The sequence below is a fragment of the Microtus ochrogaster genome, chromosome 21 (assembly GCF_000317375.1).
Source record: "Microtus ochrogaster isolate Prairie Vole_2 chromosome 21, MicOch1.0, whole genome shotgun sequence".
Lineage (NCBI taxonomy): Eukaryota > Metazoa > Chordata > Mammalia > Rodentia > Cricetidae > Microtus > Microtus ochrogaster.
Genome location: NC_022022.1, coordinates 8,686,256 through 8,703,419, shown reverse-complemented (window position 1 = coordinate 8,703,419; position 17,164 = coordinate 8,686,256). Strand labels below are relative to the sequence as shown.

Here is a 17,164-nt window from a genome sequence, read left to right as displayed (position 1 = left end):
GGTCCAAAGGGCGCAGAGCCTGGAACTGAGATCCGGCAGCTGTTCTGAGGTCGAGCCCTCAGGCCTCTTCGATCTTGGGGGATTTCGAGGGGACGATGCTACACTTACTTAAAGGTTGTCTGGGGCCCCACTGCTCTATTACAGACTATACATTTCCGCAGTTTTAAGGGACTCTCCCGTCTCTAAATCGCCTCAAACTTAAGTGTCTCCGCCCACAGCCGCTGCTTCCCGAGCAAGAGAGCGGCTCAGGCTCCCTCGGCTGCGTCAAGGGCTCACGAACCCGGTTACTCGGGAGTCGCCCCGTTTCAGCCTCTCTAGATCTTGCTTTTTTCCAGGCCCGGGAGCCATCTGGCGTCCTCCACCGACCTCGGCCACGCCCCCTCACTCCAAGTTTGATTTCGGCGTGCGCCAAGCCTGAGGGCGGCTGTAATTGGTGGAAGGTGAGCGGATCTCTCATTTGATTGGTTCTCCGGATTCGGGGCTCCAACGCTGGGCGGAGCGTTCTGAGGGAGTAGTCCAGGGCGGAAACCCCGGCGAGTCCGGGGCGGTTGGCGTCATGGAAGTGGTAAAGTGTCCGGAGCACGGTAAGGCTCCGAGTCTTCCGAGTCTTAGGATTTCCCTCACGGGCTTGTGGCACTGCCTTGGAGTGGCCGTTGCTGACCTTCTTATCTCCTCAGGGACCGTCTGCTTCTTAAAGACCGGCGTCCGCGATGGCCCGAATAAGGGAAAGAGCTTCTATGTGTGCCGGACGAACACGTGCGGCTTCGTGCGGGCCACCGAGTAAGTCTGGAGCCCGATTGCACCAGCCTGGTCAGCTTACGTCTTTGGGGCGCGGATTCACCCTATATTCGGATCCTTCCAGACTCCGCCTCAAGTTTCTAGTCCCCTGTCGGACCTTACTTAGCCTTGCTTAGCTTTACTTAGCCGGTCCCCTCTGTCCCAGCATCCTTTGCGCTCTCTAGAAAGCGCAGACAAACAGTGGACGTGGGAATTAATTCGCTAATTTTGCACCCGTTTTAGGGCTCCCTTTTTAATGTTTGAGGTTAAAAACGATAGGAGTTAGATACCTGCTTTTTTTTTTTCCTGCATCGAAGTGGTGTGAGGTTATTAATCCAGTGCCTTTAGGGAGTAGTTCTCCAGAGATATCCCGTTTCTTTAGGGAGCAGCGCTGAAAGAACCATCAAAGATCGGTGCGCAGCTCGGGTTCTATGGATGCGGAGGCTGAGACCTGGAAATGTCAGGCTTCTCCAAAGCGAGGAAAGTTAATACTGCCCTCAAGCGTGACAGTCGCATATGCCAGGTGTCTGCGGTCTCTAAGGAATTAAACTGCGGCATCTTTTGACATGTCTTCCCGCTCTCTTGTCTGCCGAAGTTGGTAGATCAAAGTGATTTTCTTCAGTATCATAACTTTATAATGGGTATGAGTGCTAGAATGAGTTGTATGATGTCTCCGTTTTGCATGAGAGTTTACTATTTCTAGTTTCTAAATATATTGAGGTTTGTGAGACACAAGCATGCTCGTGTTTATAGAGCTTAAGCATCAAGGGTACTTAACATGGTTGGCTCAAAATTAAGGGAAATATTCTTGGGGAGTGGAGAGATGGGTCAGCATTTAAGAGCACTGACTGCTCTACCAGAGACCCCAAGGTTGGATTTCCAGCACCCACACAGGGACTAACAAATGTCTGTAACTCCAGTTCCAGGGGATCTGATGCCTTCTGGCTTCTGCAGGCACAACGTGTACTTGGTGTATAGACATGCAGACAAAATACCCCTAAACAGAAAGTAAAGAATAAGACCTCTAAAGACAAAGCTAACATTTGTTTTGTTTTGTTTTGTTCGAGACAGGGTTTCTCTCTGTAGCCTTGACTATCCTGGAACTTGCTTTGTAGACCAGACTGACCTCAAACTCACAGAGATTCTCCTGTCTCTGCCTCCCAAGTGCTGGGATCAAAGGCATTCCCTGTCGCCCTATGGGAATTAATATTCATACATGGAGGGGTGCCACTCATGGGTGCATGCAATACAAGCTAGGACAGTATTTTCGCTTGAGCCTTGAGGTGTGTCTGACAGCAGACTGTAGGCTGAAAACAGATTCACAGGTCACAGGAGAATGCTTTAGACCTTCACTAAAACCTGCTCCCTCTGAGTGTGGTTCATGCGTTTCTGCTGGAAGCTAGGAGGACACTTAAAAAATTATGCCAGGCAAGAAGCAAATTAGTAGATTATTGTTAGAAGTAGGTAAGTGAGTAGCAATCAGGGACAGTTAATAGGGTATTGATGGGTAGAGGGCAGTGGGAGAACCTAAGGAGAATTCCCAGTGAGTCTACCTTATGGCCAGCCTTAGACTACAAGTGATTCCTGGGAGTGTTGCAGTTTAGACGTCATGTGACAGGCAGTTTTAAACTCCTAAGCCATGAAGGAAAACAATTACTGCCATGCTTTGCTTTAGGAAGTAGGGAAAGAGAGACTCTGGATCCTTTCCTTAGGACCTGCAGGATAATGATGTGTGAGACTTACAAGCCACATGTAAATCCTTAGTGTCAAAATCTGTAGCTGGGTGGCTGTGGTGATACAGGTTTGGGAGCCAGGACTCGAGAGGCAGAGGAAGGATTGCTGAAAGTTTGAGGCCAGACTGGTCTCGGTTGTGAGTTCCAGGCCAGCCAGGGCTACACAGTGTGACCTTGTCTCCAAATAAATCAATAAAAATAAGAATTGAAGTTTGGATCTGACTTCAGACGGCTGGCTTCGATTCCTTGTCCCCTAACAATGTTCTTGCCCTTCTAGTGTTCCTGTTTCTCATTGTTTATTGCATGAGGACTTCGCGGTAGAGCTTCAGGGCTTGTTTCTGTCACAGAACAAGAAAGAATGGAGGTGAGTGTCCGTAAGGAGCATCTAGAAGCATTTCCTTTATTCTTTTTTTTCTTTTTAATCTGAACGAGTTGCAGCTAGATATGTTTTTGACTGTTCTTTAAAATCATTACTGAAAGACAAGCTATTTTTGCACATATTGAGCGTCATTTACCTTGTCGCTCTCAAGTCAGGGTTCTCAACCCAACCCTGGCACGGGGGGGGGGGGTCAAATGACCCTCTCACAGGGGTCACATATCAGATATTTACATTAGGATTCATAACAGTAGCAAACTTACAGTTATGAAGTAGCAACAAAACTAATTTTCTGGTTGGAGATCACCACAGCTTGAGGAACTGTATTCAAGGGTCACCGTGCTAAATGCTGAGCAACTAGTTATTCCGAGAAGTCGATGGTTGATTTCTGGATTACTCCCTGTGTTGTTATTCTTCTTCCATAACTGTCCCCTCTCTAATAACATCAACCCACTAGCCTGTCAACCTTCAATTCTGCTAATAGAAAGAGGGCAGAGATCTGCTATGCTGAGTACTCAATAAAGTGCGGTTTCCCTTGGGAAGGGTGGGAAAGTCCATATTAATGAGAGATGCTATTTGCCGTGAGATTTAAAAAGTAAGTAGAAACTTCCCAGGCATTCCATGTCTTGCACTGGGGTACCAAGGCATGAAGTAGCATGACCACTGCAGAGAACTGCAGATGTTCAGTTTGGTGGTTCTTTATTCAGCTGGTTGGAATCAAATCTAAGGCATACTCTGCTCCTGCACTATACCCCTGGCCCTCACTTCAGTGGAGACTTGAAGACAGAAGGTTGGCCGAGAAGGCAAGGGTTATACATAGATGGTAGTTTTTGTGTAATAGCCTGTGTAATTTAGAATTTTTATGTATTCTAAGTCTCTGTCTCTAACCCAAGTACACTGAAATACTTGGCATCCTTGTTTTAAAAAAAAATCAATTGACCCTAAGTTTGGGTCAATGTCTAAGGTGGCTAATTTTTGTCCATTGGTTCATTTACATATTCTTGCATGGTTAATTATGTAAACTAGTATGTCTTCCAACTTCTTCAAGATTGTGCTGGCTTTGTGGGATCCTTGTATTTGCATATCAAATATAGATTCAAATTCTTAAGTTTCTACAGACAACACTGTTGAGGTTGCATAATTTACAGAGATCAGTTTTGAGAGAGCAGACATCAATATTGACTTTTCTAGTCTGTGAGCGTGGTGTAGTATGACTTTAGATTTTCCTCTCAGTGTTTTTAGATAATTTCCGTTATAAAGTTCTCATACTTATTTTACTGAATGTGTTCCTCTGGTTATGTTTTTAATCCTGTTGTAAATGGAATGTTGTTGTTTATATGTATGTGGGGGATATGTGTATATGTATGTCTGTATGTATGTGGGTGTGTGTACGTAAATGTGTGTAGAGGCCAGAGGTTGATGTTGAGTGACTCTCTTGGTCACTCCCCACTTTACTTACTGAGGCAGGGTCCTCACTGGTCCTGGAGCTCACCGGTTCTGCAAGCCTAGCTAGACAGTTTGTCTTGGGGACCCTCTGTCTCCGCCTCCCAAGTACGGGGTCTATAAGTAAGGTTGCCATACTCACTTGGATTTTATGTGGGTGCTGGGGCTCAGAACTTTAGTTTTCACATTTGCAAGGAAGCATTTCATTCACTGAGCCATCTGCCTAGCCTGGGGGGAAAAAATATATATATATATATATATATTTTTTTTTCATTGTTTTCTGTTAGTAGAGTGGGGCTGGTAGATCTTTATTTGGTGTAGTCTTGTCCTTCTGACACTTAAGATTTCCTACCCCTTGATACAGAAACACCCACCCCTCCAGGTGGTAGAAGGCAATCCATGGATTTTTGCATTAAAAGAACCTTGGAGATTCTAAACTGAACACAGTGGAGGAAAGGGGCAGCTGAGATAATAGCTACCGCAGAATGGCAGCTGTGTGGCACCTTGTTACCCCTCGTCTTCCGTACCCACCTGCTCTGATTGATTATAAGTAACAGTTTTACAAGGTAGATGCAAGGCTGCTATGAGAGAGCCTAGGAAGGGAATCTGAGTTCCCACAGTTGTGAAGTGGGATTGCAGGGGTTCAAACCCAGCTCCAGCTACTTCCAAACATCACATTCACTGATGGGAAGCTTGAGCTGAGATGGTGAGGTTGAGTGCAATTACACTGAGAAAAACTGCCTGAAGAGAGCTGGAGCGGCCAGGCTCTGCTGGTCATGCATCTCAGTGTGTCCCTCCCCGCCTTCTGTCTGGAAGGGTGATGATGATGGTCTTGAGCTCCAGGTTGTGAAGAATCAGCTGTGTGATGCAGTGTCTAGCTTGCTGGTATCTTCTTGTTTGGCAACTTCCTTTTTTAGACAGCTTTGTGACCTCCCTTCTGGCACACACAATATCTGATTAGTTCTTTTGTTTGCTTGTCTATCTGTTTGTTTCTAATTATAGCAGCCATTGCTGATTATTTTCTCCATTTCATTTGTTTTTTTTACAAATAAATTGTTTTTATACAGAATAAAAAGAACAAACCTGTTCATACTCTCTGGTTATTGTATCATTTTTGTTCTTGACCTTCCAGCCCTTAAAAAATGTCTTCTGCAAAGACTGGGAAGATAGCTCAGTAGGTAAACCGCTGGCTGTGCAAGCATGAAGACCTGAGTCCAGATTTCTGGATGTGGTCAACCCGGACTGTGGTGAGACCTTGTCTCTCTCTCTCTTTTTAAATTATGGGGATTGGAGAGATGCTCAGTGATTAAGAGCACTTACCACTCTTGCAGAAGACATGGATTCCATTCCCTGTACTCATAATAGGCAACCCACAACACTTATAGGCCTGTAACCACTTCCAGAGAATTCAGTGCCATCTTCTGGCCTCTACAGGCACTGCATGAATGTGGTACACATATATACACATGCAGGCAAAACACTCATACACATAAAAAGAAAATTAGAACCCCTTTTTAAAAATTAAAAAAAAAAAAACTTTTAAAGACTTTTTGTAGCTTTAACCATCTGTGTTTTATGCTCCACTAGGTTGTTCTTCCAGTGCACTAGAAGCAAGGCGGAGGGGAAGCGCTGGTGTGGGGACGTCCCGTGGCAGGTAGGATCACCCCTCTGCTTTGACAGAGAGCACCCCCAAGCCCTGAGGAACTGCTGGTGTCTATCTTACTGCCTCTGAGAAAGCCCTGAAGAGCTGTGTGACTGCTCATTCCGAGAACCACTGCAATGGGCAAAGTTTCATCATCCGCCCCCCCGCCCCGCCCCATTTCACACAAGGGTTTTCCAGTGTCCTAAAAGTAGTCAGAATCCTCCTACTTAGGAAAAAGAGGTTATCGTCCCCATCTTTTTACAGATCAGTATTTACTTGATCTTGACATAACCTAAATGTAACTCTAAGGTTCCTAGACTATGAGAAGAAGAGCAGGAGAAGTCCTGCTCATGTGCAGAGCTGGGGGACTAGACCTGAAAAGTGTGATGTCTGTGAGGGAGGGAGAAGTACACCTGTGGCTGTAAAGGTGCTTGGCTTGGGCCTCGCTTTCCTTTGGGCCCTGGAAAGAAGTGACCCTGTACAGAGAAGGAACAAGGCACTGAGAGAAACAGATTTGTTGTGAATTTGACATCTTTCTTTCTTACCTGCAGAAGTTATACTAGGCATGGATTGTGTTTGCTGTGTCTCCATTTCCTCCAAAAAGGCATTTTAGACAGAAGGGTGGCCTTGTTTTTCTTTACAGTGTACTGTTTTCATTGTCCATAGGATCCTAAGCCTAGAGAACATCATGGAACCAGCCAGCCTCCGCAGGCATCTGAGTTATTTTCTCATTCTCCCAGCCAGCCAAGAAACCCATTCAAGGTGCTTAATAATCAAAAAGCAGCTCCCTGGAAGCAGCTGGTCACAGGAGAAGGTGAGGGAAAGACAGGTGACAAGAAGCTGACAGAAAACGAAGACCAGCCCTGGGATCAAAAGAAAGAACAGAAACCCAAGTCTAACTGCAGCGTGGGAAAAGTCCCCTCCCCTGACCTGGTGACAGAAAGACAGTCTGGTGGTGTCAGGAAAGAACAAGAGGAGAAAGCAAAGTTTCAGTCCCAAACTAAGAAGACTGAAGGAATGGCTTCCAAGCAAGGCCATGGAGATGCGCTTCAACAAACATGCGTGGTTCCTCAGATGTTAGCGAGTGAGAGTCGAGATGTCCCAGACATGCCAGAACCTCTGAGAGGAAAGGAAACCCAGCCTTTGCCTCAGAACATTCCTGGTCAGAACCCAAAAAGCAAGGCCCAGAAAGAAGGATGCTTCAGCAGAGAGCAGCTTAGGAATGAGGAGGCCCAAAGCAGAACAGGGACAGATGCCCCCAGAGCACAGGCCTCCCGGGAAGGAGCTCCTGGGCTTTGCTCGGGGAAGGTCCGCTATGCTGTCTCCAGCAGCGATGACAGTGAGGAAGAAGATGGTGTATCCAGTAGGCCTGAGTCCCCACTTCTCTTTGACTTGCCTGTGGACTCACAGATGAGGGGGAACCTTTACCTTTCTGATCAGTGTGTGCAAAGACAGATACCTGCTGCCTCAGGTGTCTCCAAGAAGGGCGAGTCTTCTGACCCAGCAGCCCAGCGTGCAAACCTTATAACACTGCTGAGGCAAAAGAAGGTGAGTGTTGGGTCTACAGTTATACTGCTTTTGCAGAAGACCCCGGTGCGGTTCCCAGCACCCACATCAGGTGACTCAAAACTGCCTGTAACCTCAGCTCCAGGGGATCTCGTGCCTTTTTCTTGCCTCCTTGGGTACCTGCATCTACATGTGCATACTCACACACAGACACATACAAATACATATAATTAAAAACAAACAAAATTTAAAAAAAAGAAGGTAGGCCAGTCTTGACTTGGGCTTTGTCTCTGAAGCAGTGGTTCTTCGCCCGTGAGTCACAGCCCTGGTGGGGATGGAAGGACCCTTTTACAGTGGTCATCTAAGACCATTGGATATTTACATTAGGATTCATGACAGTAGCAAAAATTACACCTATGAAGTAGAGATGAAAATAATATTTCGGTTGGGGTCACCACAGCATTAGGAAGGTTGAGAAGCACCGCCCTGAGGTTAGGGTGTGCGCAGCTGGGAGACCCTCACAGAACTGAGTAGCTTCCTGAGAGGGCTCTATAGATGGCTGTTTAATACTTGCCTTTCCTATGTTTAGGCTTAGGCAGCTAGTTGGGGTTTTGTTTAGCTTTTTAATCCTGGTTTTTACATTCATAATTACAAGATATTTTAGAATTTCAGCATGCTTTGAATTCAGCCATTTGAATCTGAAGTTGTCCTTTAATAACTTGAGAGGCCAGTTCCGTTTGATAGGATCTGTTTTTTAGGGCACGCTGGCTGCAGTGAATATCCAGGCTCTCCCTGACAAGGGTGAGAAGTTGCTGAAGCAAATCCAGGCATTGGAGGATGACCTCAGTGCCCTGGCTCTCTCCCCAGAGCAAGGTAAGACGGTTTGCCCCAGAACTCCGTGCTTGTGAACTTGATAGAGACATTTTGATAAAGGTTGTTCTCTTTTTTTCCTGTTTTAGTGTTTGCTTCTGACCTTTCTTCTAATGATCCTATTGTTTATAAAAGCATTCCTACTTCCTGTGGCCTGAGCACAGTTGAAGTGAAGCCTCTCCTGACTGCGTCTGCATTGCCCCTGCTTGTTTCTCTCGCTTAATCCGCTCTTCCCTTGTTTGTTGAGCAGAAGCTAGGGAGAACTGTAGCTCTCGGGAACCACAGCAGAGTGACCGCACCAAAACCGTTGCTGACCCTCCGCGCTCCGTGCCTCCTCAGCCCCTTCCCACTCAGGATGGCCAGCTTGCAGGCTCTCTAGGACTAAAGGCAGGCTGCCAGGGCACTCCTGAAGGATCAAGCCAGTACTCAAGAGGTGAGAGTCGAGGATTCAACCCTACTGTGACGAGCTGATGCTGTAGTTATGTGCTACCTAGCAGGTGTCTTTGTGCCCACTAGAAGGGGCAGCCATTTTTGAATAGAAAGTTGCACATGTGTTGGAGACCTTGACTTTCTATAGAGCCTGGAACAGCTGTTTTAGGTCTCTGAGGCTAGGGACTGCTTACTCCCGTATACCATGTGCCCATCCACCTACCCAGAGGTCGGCACACAGGATAGTGATGTGTGTGAAAACTAGCTTATTATGAGGAAGGTGGAGCAGCAGCTGTGGTTTTAATCTGTCCCCATATGAGAGGTGGGGCTTGCACTGAAACAGAACAGAATGGTGTGAGTGGCGGCCAATGATTTACAGACACACAGAAAGCAGTAATTCCCTAGTTAGCTAAGTTCCCATTGCGAACTTTGCAGACAACTCTGCAGCTCCCAAGCAGTCTTGGCTTTTTGTTTTCTATTTATTTATTTTTTAATATTTATTTACTTATTTATTATGTATACAATATTCTGTTTTGCTTGTATCCCTGTAGGCCAGAAGAGGGCACCAGACCTCATTACAGATGGTTGTGAGCCACCATGTAGTTGCTGGGAATTGAACTCAGAACCTTTGAAAGAGCAGTCAGTGCTCTTAACTGCTGAGCCATCTCTCCAGCCCTGTTTTTTTTTTTTTATTTTTTGATACAGGGTCTCACTGTGTATCCCTGACTGGCCTGGGACTTGCTGTGTAGACCAGGTTGGCCTCACGTTCAAGGAGATCCGCCTGCCTCTGCCTCCTGAGTGCTGGGACTAAAGGTGTGCGCCTCCACACCCAGCTCCCAGTCTTCACTGTGCTATCTGAAGACTTGGTTTACCAGTCAGGAGCTGGGAGTGGAAGCTGCCTGGCAGAAATTAGACACTCCCTAGCAACGCTGCCCTTCAAGGTTTTAGGGCTCTAGTGGTTCTCACTGGGAGAGAACTGCCTTTGCTGTTCTAATAGATGGAGTGGTGTTTGAACTTAGGGGCATTGAGAAAGCACATGCTCACATAGCATAACAGTCTTGGCTGCTTGTTATTCCATTCCATGACAGTGACGAAGTCACCTAGAGAAACATTAAATTATCGCAGGTTATTGAGGTAAAAGAGCATGTGATAAGTCTTGGAAAGAATTCTAATATTCTAATAAGACAGTTTTAAGGCATTTTAGAACTTAAAGTTTCCTGTTGTCTAGAAACCTTGTACCAGAATGCTTTCCCCCAGACGTGCGAACAGCTTGGGTAGCTCATCCTTGTGGGACGAGAGGGCAAACAGTATATTAGGATACATAGTCAGCTGGTGACCTGTACCTCACCTCAGGGATCAACTTTCTGTCTGCACAGAGGGCTTCATGCATAGCTTTTACTCTCACTGGCTTTTCGTCTTTGAACCCAGAGACCTTTGCTTCCAGCATGACCTTTTTGTCCACTCCTTTTCAGAACTGAAAAACAGATAATCAAAAGTCCCAGAGACCTGGCTGAAGATGTAACTCAGTGGTAGTGCTTGCCTGTCCTGTCCAAGGCCTTGAGTATGATCTTCAGCTCTAGACAACAATTAGAAATTATTCTATTCGAAATTATAGTTCATGTGGTTAAGCAAACAGAATGGGAGTGGAGAAGCTTGGGAGGTCAGTAGAGCCTTGGGGTAGGAATTTTCACCCAATACAGATCCATCATTTGGCAAATAATTACATTTTTGAGGCTCTATCCAGAATATGATACTTGACTTGCTTTTTTTTTGAGAGTCAGGGTCTCATGTATCTTATATTGTATGGTGCAGCGGATCAAATCCATGTATACAAGGCAAGCATTATACTCTACTATACACACAACTGCACTACATCCTCAACCCTTGGGTCATGGCACTTGACATCTTTGGATAACGCTTGGCTGTTCACAGGCAATATGAACCAATGTCGCCTTTATAATGTATGGAAGATCACAAGTGAAGCCGTTGATGAACTGCATCGGTCACTGGAGTCTTGTCCTGGTGAAACAGCAGTGGCAGAAGACCCAGCTGGCTTGAAGGTGAGCCAGGAAGACTAGCAGTGTAGAGTGTCCAGCGTCCTGCAGATAAATGCCTTAGTGGCTTCTCCTGTAGTTGCTGGTTGTTATTTATTGTGATCTGCTGGGGATGGAGGTACACAAAACAAATGTGACCCTAGACAGATAAAGAGCACCCTACAGTGTGTCATAAGCCACATATATAAAGTCCAAAAGGAACTCAGAATAAGGGAAACATCATCTGGGTCAGTAAGTACTTTTATGCCTTAAGAAAATTGCAGCTATTTAGAGAGCAAAGAGGATAGGAACAAGCCAGGATAGTGAAGTGGTGGTGAGGGAGTGGTATGCACGAATGATGAGTGGCTGTCATCCTCCCTGAACTGGGGGAGCAGGTGATGCTCCTGAGTCAGGAGAAGCCCTTGCAGTGGAGCCTGGCGTTGGCAAGTGAACTTAGGTGTGAATGCTCAAGATGCACTCTGCACTTGTGGCCACTTTGTGAAGAAGAGCGGATGCTTTGTGAAGTTCATACTCTCGCAGAGTACAAGGGAAACGGGAACACAGAAGGACTGGGGGGAAGTCACTAGCTCAAGGGCTACAACAACCTGTGACCAGCATTCCATACTGCGCTGTTAGGCAGAGAGAAGAGTCAAATATAAGGATCATGAAAAAGACAGAAAGGCTAGTAAAAGCCGAGTGGCCATCAGAGGTTTGGTTGAAAAAAAACAACAACAACAACAAAAAAACCTGACTTCTAATTGAGAAAACAAACATGGGCTTTTAGTGGGTGTGGAGATATGGACAGGAGCGTCCGTCGTACTAGAGGTGCCAATCATTAGCCGTAGCCAAGGCGTCAGTGTAGCAGATGGGAGAAACAGTGGCTTGTGGCAACAGCTAGACTACAGAGGGCTCCCCTGTATGAAGGAAGAGTAGAATGAAGCCAGGGTCCGCCATAGCCTTCGTAGGAATTCAGTCTGACGTTTGACTTGTTTTTGTCAGGTCCCTTTGCTTCTCCACCAGAAGCAGGCATTAGCATGGTTACTGTGGCGGGAAAGTCAGAAGCCACAAGGAGGGATTCTGGGTAAGTTTGTATTCTGATGAAAGCCAACAGTTGCAGGATTCTTAAGCACTAGGTTAGCCTGGCTGTATTGTTACATTGAATGTCACAACACTGTGAGGAAGGTGTGTCCACTGTTTTCAGATGGGAAGCTAAAGCTTAGAAACGTTAAGAACTTGGTTAAAAATACAAAGCCTACCAGAGGAAGTATTGGCAGCCAACGTTAGCTGCCTCTGACCAAGCAGAGGGTTTATTCCTTGCTGGCTCCACAGTCTCTAGAAGCTGTGGAACATGAGACTGGGGGCCTGCATTCCAGGAACACAGGCCATTGCCACAATATCAAACTGGTCATGACTTTGCTGTGAGTGTTGAAGGCCACCGAGTGTCAGGTCTGTGTGCCCTGGGTTCAGAGATCTGTAGTAGAACCCATAACATCTAGTCCATCCCACGACTATAACTTCCACAAATCAGCAGAAGGCTCACAGGACAAAGTCCTGGGAGCAATCTTTGGGTCACACTTACATCCAAGTAGTGGGCTGGAGAATGTTTCCAGCCATCAAAGCATTCTGGAACCTCAGTGCCCACGGGAGTTTTCTAGGAGCTCGTTACATAGGCTGTTTCATCCCAGTAGACACCAAGGTTCCATCCTTCGGAAGGAAAGGCGGTGTTTGGCACAGAACCACATCGTATACAAATGGTATGGGCAGAGTGAGTGCCTCCTTCATTCTGAGATGTGAGAGTCTTCCTTACATGTTCCCTCCAGAGGCTAAGGGCAGCCTAACCTAACTTTGGGAGCAGGTCTCTCAGGTCGGTAGAAAGGCTGCCCGCACTGACTCCTGGGCTGTGGCAGAAACAGAGCTTGAATCCTAGCCCATGTGCTCACGTTTTACTTCTGCTTGAGCACAATGATTATTTTGAATGAACCTAGCAACCTGAGTGAGCCTGTGTGTCACATGTGGTATGAAGAATAAGTTAGGTAAACTCAGTGACTGGTTCAGGGACAGTGCATGACACAGACAGTGTCAGGGCTAGTGAGTTGGCTCAGCAACCAACACGTGTAAAAGTCTGCTGACCTGAGCTTGATTTTTGGAATTCATGTAAAAAGTGGAATGAGAAAACTGATTCCACACATGTGTCTTGGTATGTGATGCGCTCATGTGCACACACGCACACACACAATGCATGCATATATGCACACGCACACGCATGTATGTAATGTGTTCAGTTCTGGCCTTTGGTAGATTAAAGAAGTGCATGGCGGACTATTGGAGCCGTAGCAGCATTAGTAGAGTAGGTGATAGGGTATGTTAGCTCGACATTGCTGCTTTTGGAAGTAACAGAAAGACCAACGACATGGAACTAAGAGTCACTCAATCCACTGTTAGAAAAAATGCCACTGTAACAGAGAAACTGGGGTAGAGCAAGATCTAACTATGGTGTTCTGAGTGTCTGACCTAGCTCTCCATATAAAATAGCAGATCATCTTTGCAAAAGCAAAGACCCCACTGGGGCAGGGAGCGGGTAGGGATAGGGAGTGGGTCAGTTTCTGCCAAAGGAGTCTTCTGAAGTTGTGTTAACTCTCTGGGTCTTATTTTCCAGCGGATGATATGGGCTTAGGAAAAACCCTGACAATGATTGCACTCATCCTAACCAAGAAAAATCAGGAGAAAAGCAAGGAAGAGGACAAAAGCATGACTGTGACGTGGCTTTCCAAGAATGGTAGATAGAAGCACCTTCTGCCGTTTCCAACCTTATTTGAACCAATAGAGGGAGATTTTCAAGCCACGAAAGAAACATCTAATTAATCTGTTAGAAAACCGCGTTGGCTACTTTCCTGTGTTTTTTTTTTAATGCTGAATATGCCAGCTAATGACTCCCCCCACCATTTATTTAAGCTCAGAAAAAGTTTTCTGGAGGTAAAAGAGTTAGTTAAAAAACAATAATTACTGTCCTCTGTTGATGGTGGGAATAAACTCTCAGGTAGATCCAAATTAATGTGCTTTTTAAAGGATGAATATTCAAAATGCTTAGTATGTTCAACAATTGAATATATATCATTGAATAGAACATATCTTCATGAAGATGCTATATATTATCTGTTAGTGCTGTAAATTACTGTGAACACGAATACAGGTCCTGCTTTGCTGTGTGGGTAGGATGTCTTCTGCTCTCAGGGCCCATGGTAGATACTGTTGCAGCTGGGCCTCTACCCTTGCTGTGCAGCACACAGCACACGTGGAGATGAGGAGCAGTGTGTATCACTAGATGATTCCAAATAGCATTGACTTGACTTGGAAGAGGCCTTTTCTACTTACATATGGGCTCTATTTTACACGTAGTTTTTGGTGTGTGTGTGTATATATGTGTGTATTTTTTAATTAATTTATTTTTTGTGGCTTTTTTTTTTTTTTTGAGACAGGGTTTCTCTGTGTAACAGCTCTTTGGCTGTTCTGGAACTTACTTTGTAGACCAGACTGGACTCTAACTCACAGAGATCTCACCTGCCTCTGCCTCCCTAGTTCTGAGATTAAAGGTGTATGCCATAACCGCCTGACCTTGTATTTATATTTTAATGTGGAAGTCCATTAAATTAAGATTTTCATGGGAAAAACACCAATAATTCCCTGTAGTTAATCATCTCAGGAGGCCTTAGGAAAGGGCCTGCTTCCACTTCTGGCCACTGTGAAAGAGCATTACTTTTTAGACGGCCACACACTGCCCACTTTCCTCCCTGTCTTTACACTCAGAATCTACATTTTTATAGGAGAAAATAAATAATTAAGTGCTTTGGTTTAAATTTGCTTCCATTTCCTATTCCGTTTGCTTTGTGTAGAAATAAAACAGTAGTTAAAAATATTGATTGAAGGGATAAAGTCAGTCAAGAAGAAGTTACTGCTCAAAGCTGTTCAATAAATATAACTAGTTATTGCTCTCCCCCCCTCAAGACTCCTCTGTTTTTACCTCCAACGGAACACTAATTGTCTGCCCCGCTTCCCTGATCCATCACTGGGAGAAAGAAGTAAAGAAACGTGTGCACAGCAACAAACTCAGAATCTATCTCTACCATGGGCCAAACAGAAGTCGGCAAGCCAGAGTGTAAGTTGGAAGTGCTTGGACGCATCTGCAGTCCATCTAAGAGTCCTTTTGCCTTTCTGCTTACCCGTGTCTTCTCTTTGTCAGGCTTATGATGTGTATGGAAATTTTCAGTCTCCTTGTCAGACGGCCTGTGCTCAGATTCCGTTCAGTGGTTTTACTTTGCTGCCTGCTGGTCACTCACTCTCCCTGGCCAAAGCTGCAGTGTGAGTGGCTTGCAGTGCCTGAGCTGCCTCCAGGTGGCAGCCACATCCCCTGCTAAACCCTGGGGAATGGAGAACTGAGGTCTGAGTCTAGAACTCATCTTCCATTTCCCTGAGTGTGAAAGGAAGCACCTAGTCTTCCACGCTGTCTGGGTAGCATCTGTCATCCGCCTACTGTAGGCCGTGTGCATGTGTGAGTGTTTATGCTGCATTTTCATACATAAGCGATTCCAAAAGTTTAGACTTAAGAGTTTTAGGAGCAGAATTATTAGACTTAAGTAAAAATTCTTGAAAGGGGATGGATGGACAGGAGAAAAGATCACCACAGATGTTAATCTGTATCTTATGGTTCTGGAGGTGTTGGCTTCAATTTTCTTTCCAATACGGGGGGAAGGGGGATTGAATACTTGGAGCATTCTGGGTAAGCACCTACCACTGAACTACATCTAGACCTACCTGTTAATTGAAAGGAACTGTTTTCTGTTTTTAACTGGGATGTGAAAATCCGAGGCAAATACTTGCTGTTTAACCAAGGATGAGAGCCTTGCTGTTCCTCCTCCCGTGTGGGCACTCTCCAGCCTTTGCTACTGGATATTTTGTGTCCCACAAGACTGTACAGTTGTCATCCAGGGTCAATTACTAGATTGGTGACTTTTATTTTTAAATATTTTTTTAATTTTAAAGGTTTATTTATTTTTTAATTTTTAAAGATGTGTTTATTTAATGTTTATGAGTGTTATATATGTACACCACATGCATGCATGCAAGTACCTGTAGAGACCAGAAGAGGGCATCAGAGTCCCTGAAACTGGAGTTACCGATAGTTACGAGCCACACAGTGTGCTGGATAGCAGCAAGTGCTCCTAACCTGAGCCATCTTGAGAGTCTGACAACACACCTGTTGTCATGGTCAGTGCACTCCTGGCAGGATGCAGCCTTTGTTGTCACCCACTTCTGCCCTGGAGCCTTAGAAACAATTGGAACTCACTTGATTTGCACTTTGAGCACAATGGGCTTGTACTCAGAGACATCAGTCACTTATATTTTATGCTGAGGATTCATAGATGGTACAGTCATTTGGAATTAGGTGTATCATTTTACACCTAAAGAGTTTATTGCTGTCTCTGAGGTACATGATATTAAATCTATTCAAATACGATTCCTGCCTTTCCTTGGAGCCTTTGTCTGTAAATAATGTAGGAGGTGAGCTGATCGCTTACTAAGTGAAGCTCGGAAACCCAGCCCGAGGTAATGGGTTTTCACAGACCTGTTGTAAAGTGGTAGTGAGAAGGGACCGTTGGCATCGCCCACCTCAGATCACTAGATATCAGTTTCCAACCTTGCCCTACTCTGTTCTGACCAGGTCATTGCAGACTTACTGTGACTGCAGCTAGAGATTTTCTCTTCTAACTCACTAGATGGGAAGAGTTCTGGCTACAGTGAACATACTGTAGTAAAAATGGTCATGTTGGTAAGTGGTAGCGAACTCTGGCAGAAAAACCTGCCTCCTAGTTGATATGTTCACACACAGAGGGACAGGGAGAGCGCATGAGTGTGCCAAGGACATGATTACTCAGTGTCAGTTCTGCTTTTGTGTCTTCCTGCCCTACGTTTTGTTTCTGCAGTACTGGGAGTTGAACCCAGAGCCTTGAGCATATTAGGCAAGCACCTTACCACTGAGGTATTCTTTCTCTCCAGTTCCCTGGGCCTTTTTATAAAAAAGTCAACTCTGCCTGTGGCAGGCTCCAGGAGGAGTTGTTTACTGTTTGCTTTGTATTGTATCCATGCAGGCTTTCTACATACGACATTGTGATTACTACTTACAGCCTTCTGGCCAAGGAGATTCCCACAACGAAGCAAGAGGGAGAGGTCCCAGGTTCAAACCTCAGTGTGAAGGTGAGGCTTGGGGATGCCAGGGAGGAGAGGCTTAGGATGCCAGGGAGGAGAGGCTTAGGATGCCAGGGAGGAGAGGCTTAGGATGCCAGGGAGGAGAGGCTTAGGA

The 17,164-nt window shown here is 45.5% G+C and overlaps 1 protein-coding gene across 1 annotated transcript in view; it reads left to right on the top strand.

Annotated features, from left to right (window-relative positions):
* Positions 1-527: 527 nt before the first annotated feature.
* Positions 528-17,164, top strand: part of Ttf2 (transcription termination factor 2) — a 32,679-nt gene continuing 16,042 nt past the window's right edge. Inside the window, exons 1-12 of the mRNA XM_005357103.3 lie at positions 528-584; positions 678-780; positions 2,788-2,874; positions 5,917-5,983; positions 6,638-7,519; positions 8,236-8,350; positions 8,598-8,780; positions 10,709-10,836; positions 11,809-11,890; positions 13,466-13,585; positions 14,812-14,962; positions 16,953-17,058. Of these exons, the coding sequence (XP_005357160.1) occupies positions 557-584; positions 678-780; positions 2,788-2,874; positions 5,917-5,983; positions 6,638-7,519; positions 8,236-8,350; positions 8,598-8,780; positions 10,709-10,836; positions 11,809-11,890; positions 13,466-13,585; positions 14,812-14,962; positions 16,953-17,058 (2,052 nt within the window). The 5' untranslated portion in view covers positions 528-556. The remainder of the gene's footprint in view (positions 585-677; positions 781-2,787; positions 2,875-5,916; positions 5,984-6,637; positions 7,520-8,235; positions 8,351-8,597; positions 8,781-10,708; positions 10,837-11,808; positions 11,891-13,465; positions 13,586-14,811; positions 14,963-16,952; positions 17,059-17,164) is intronic.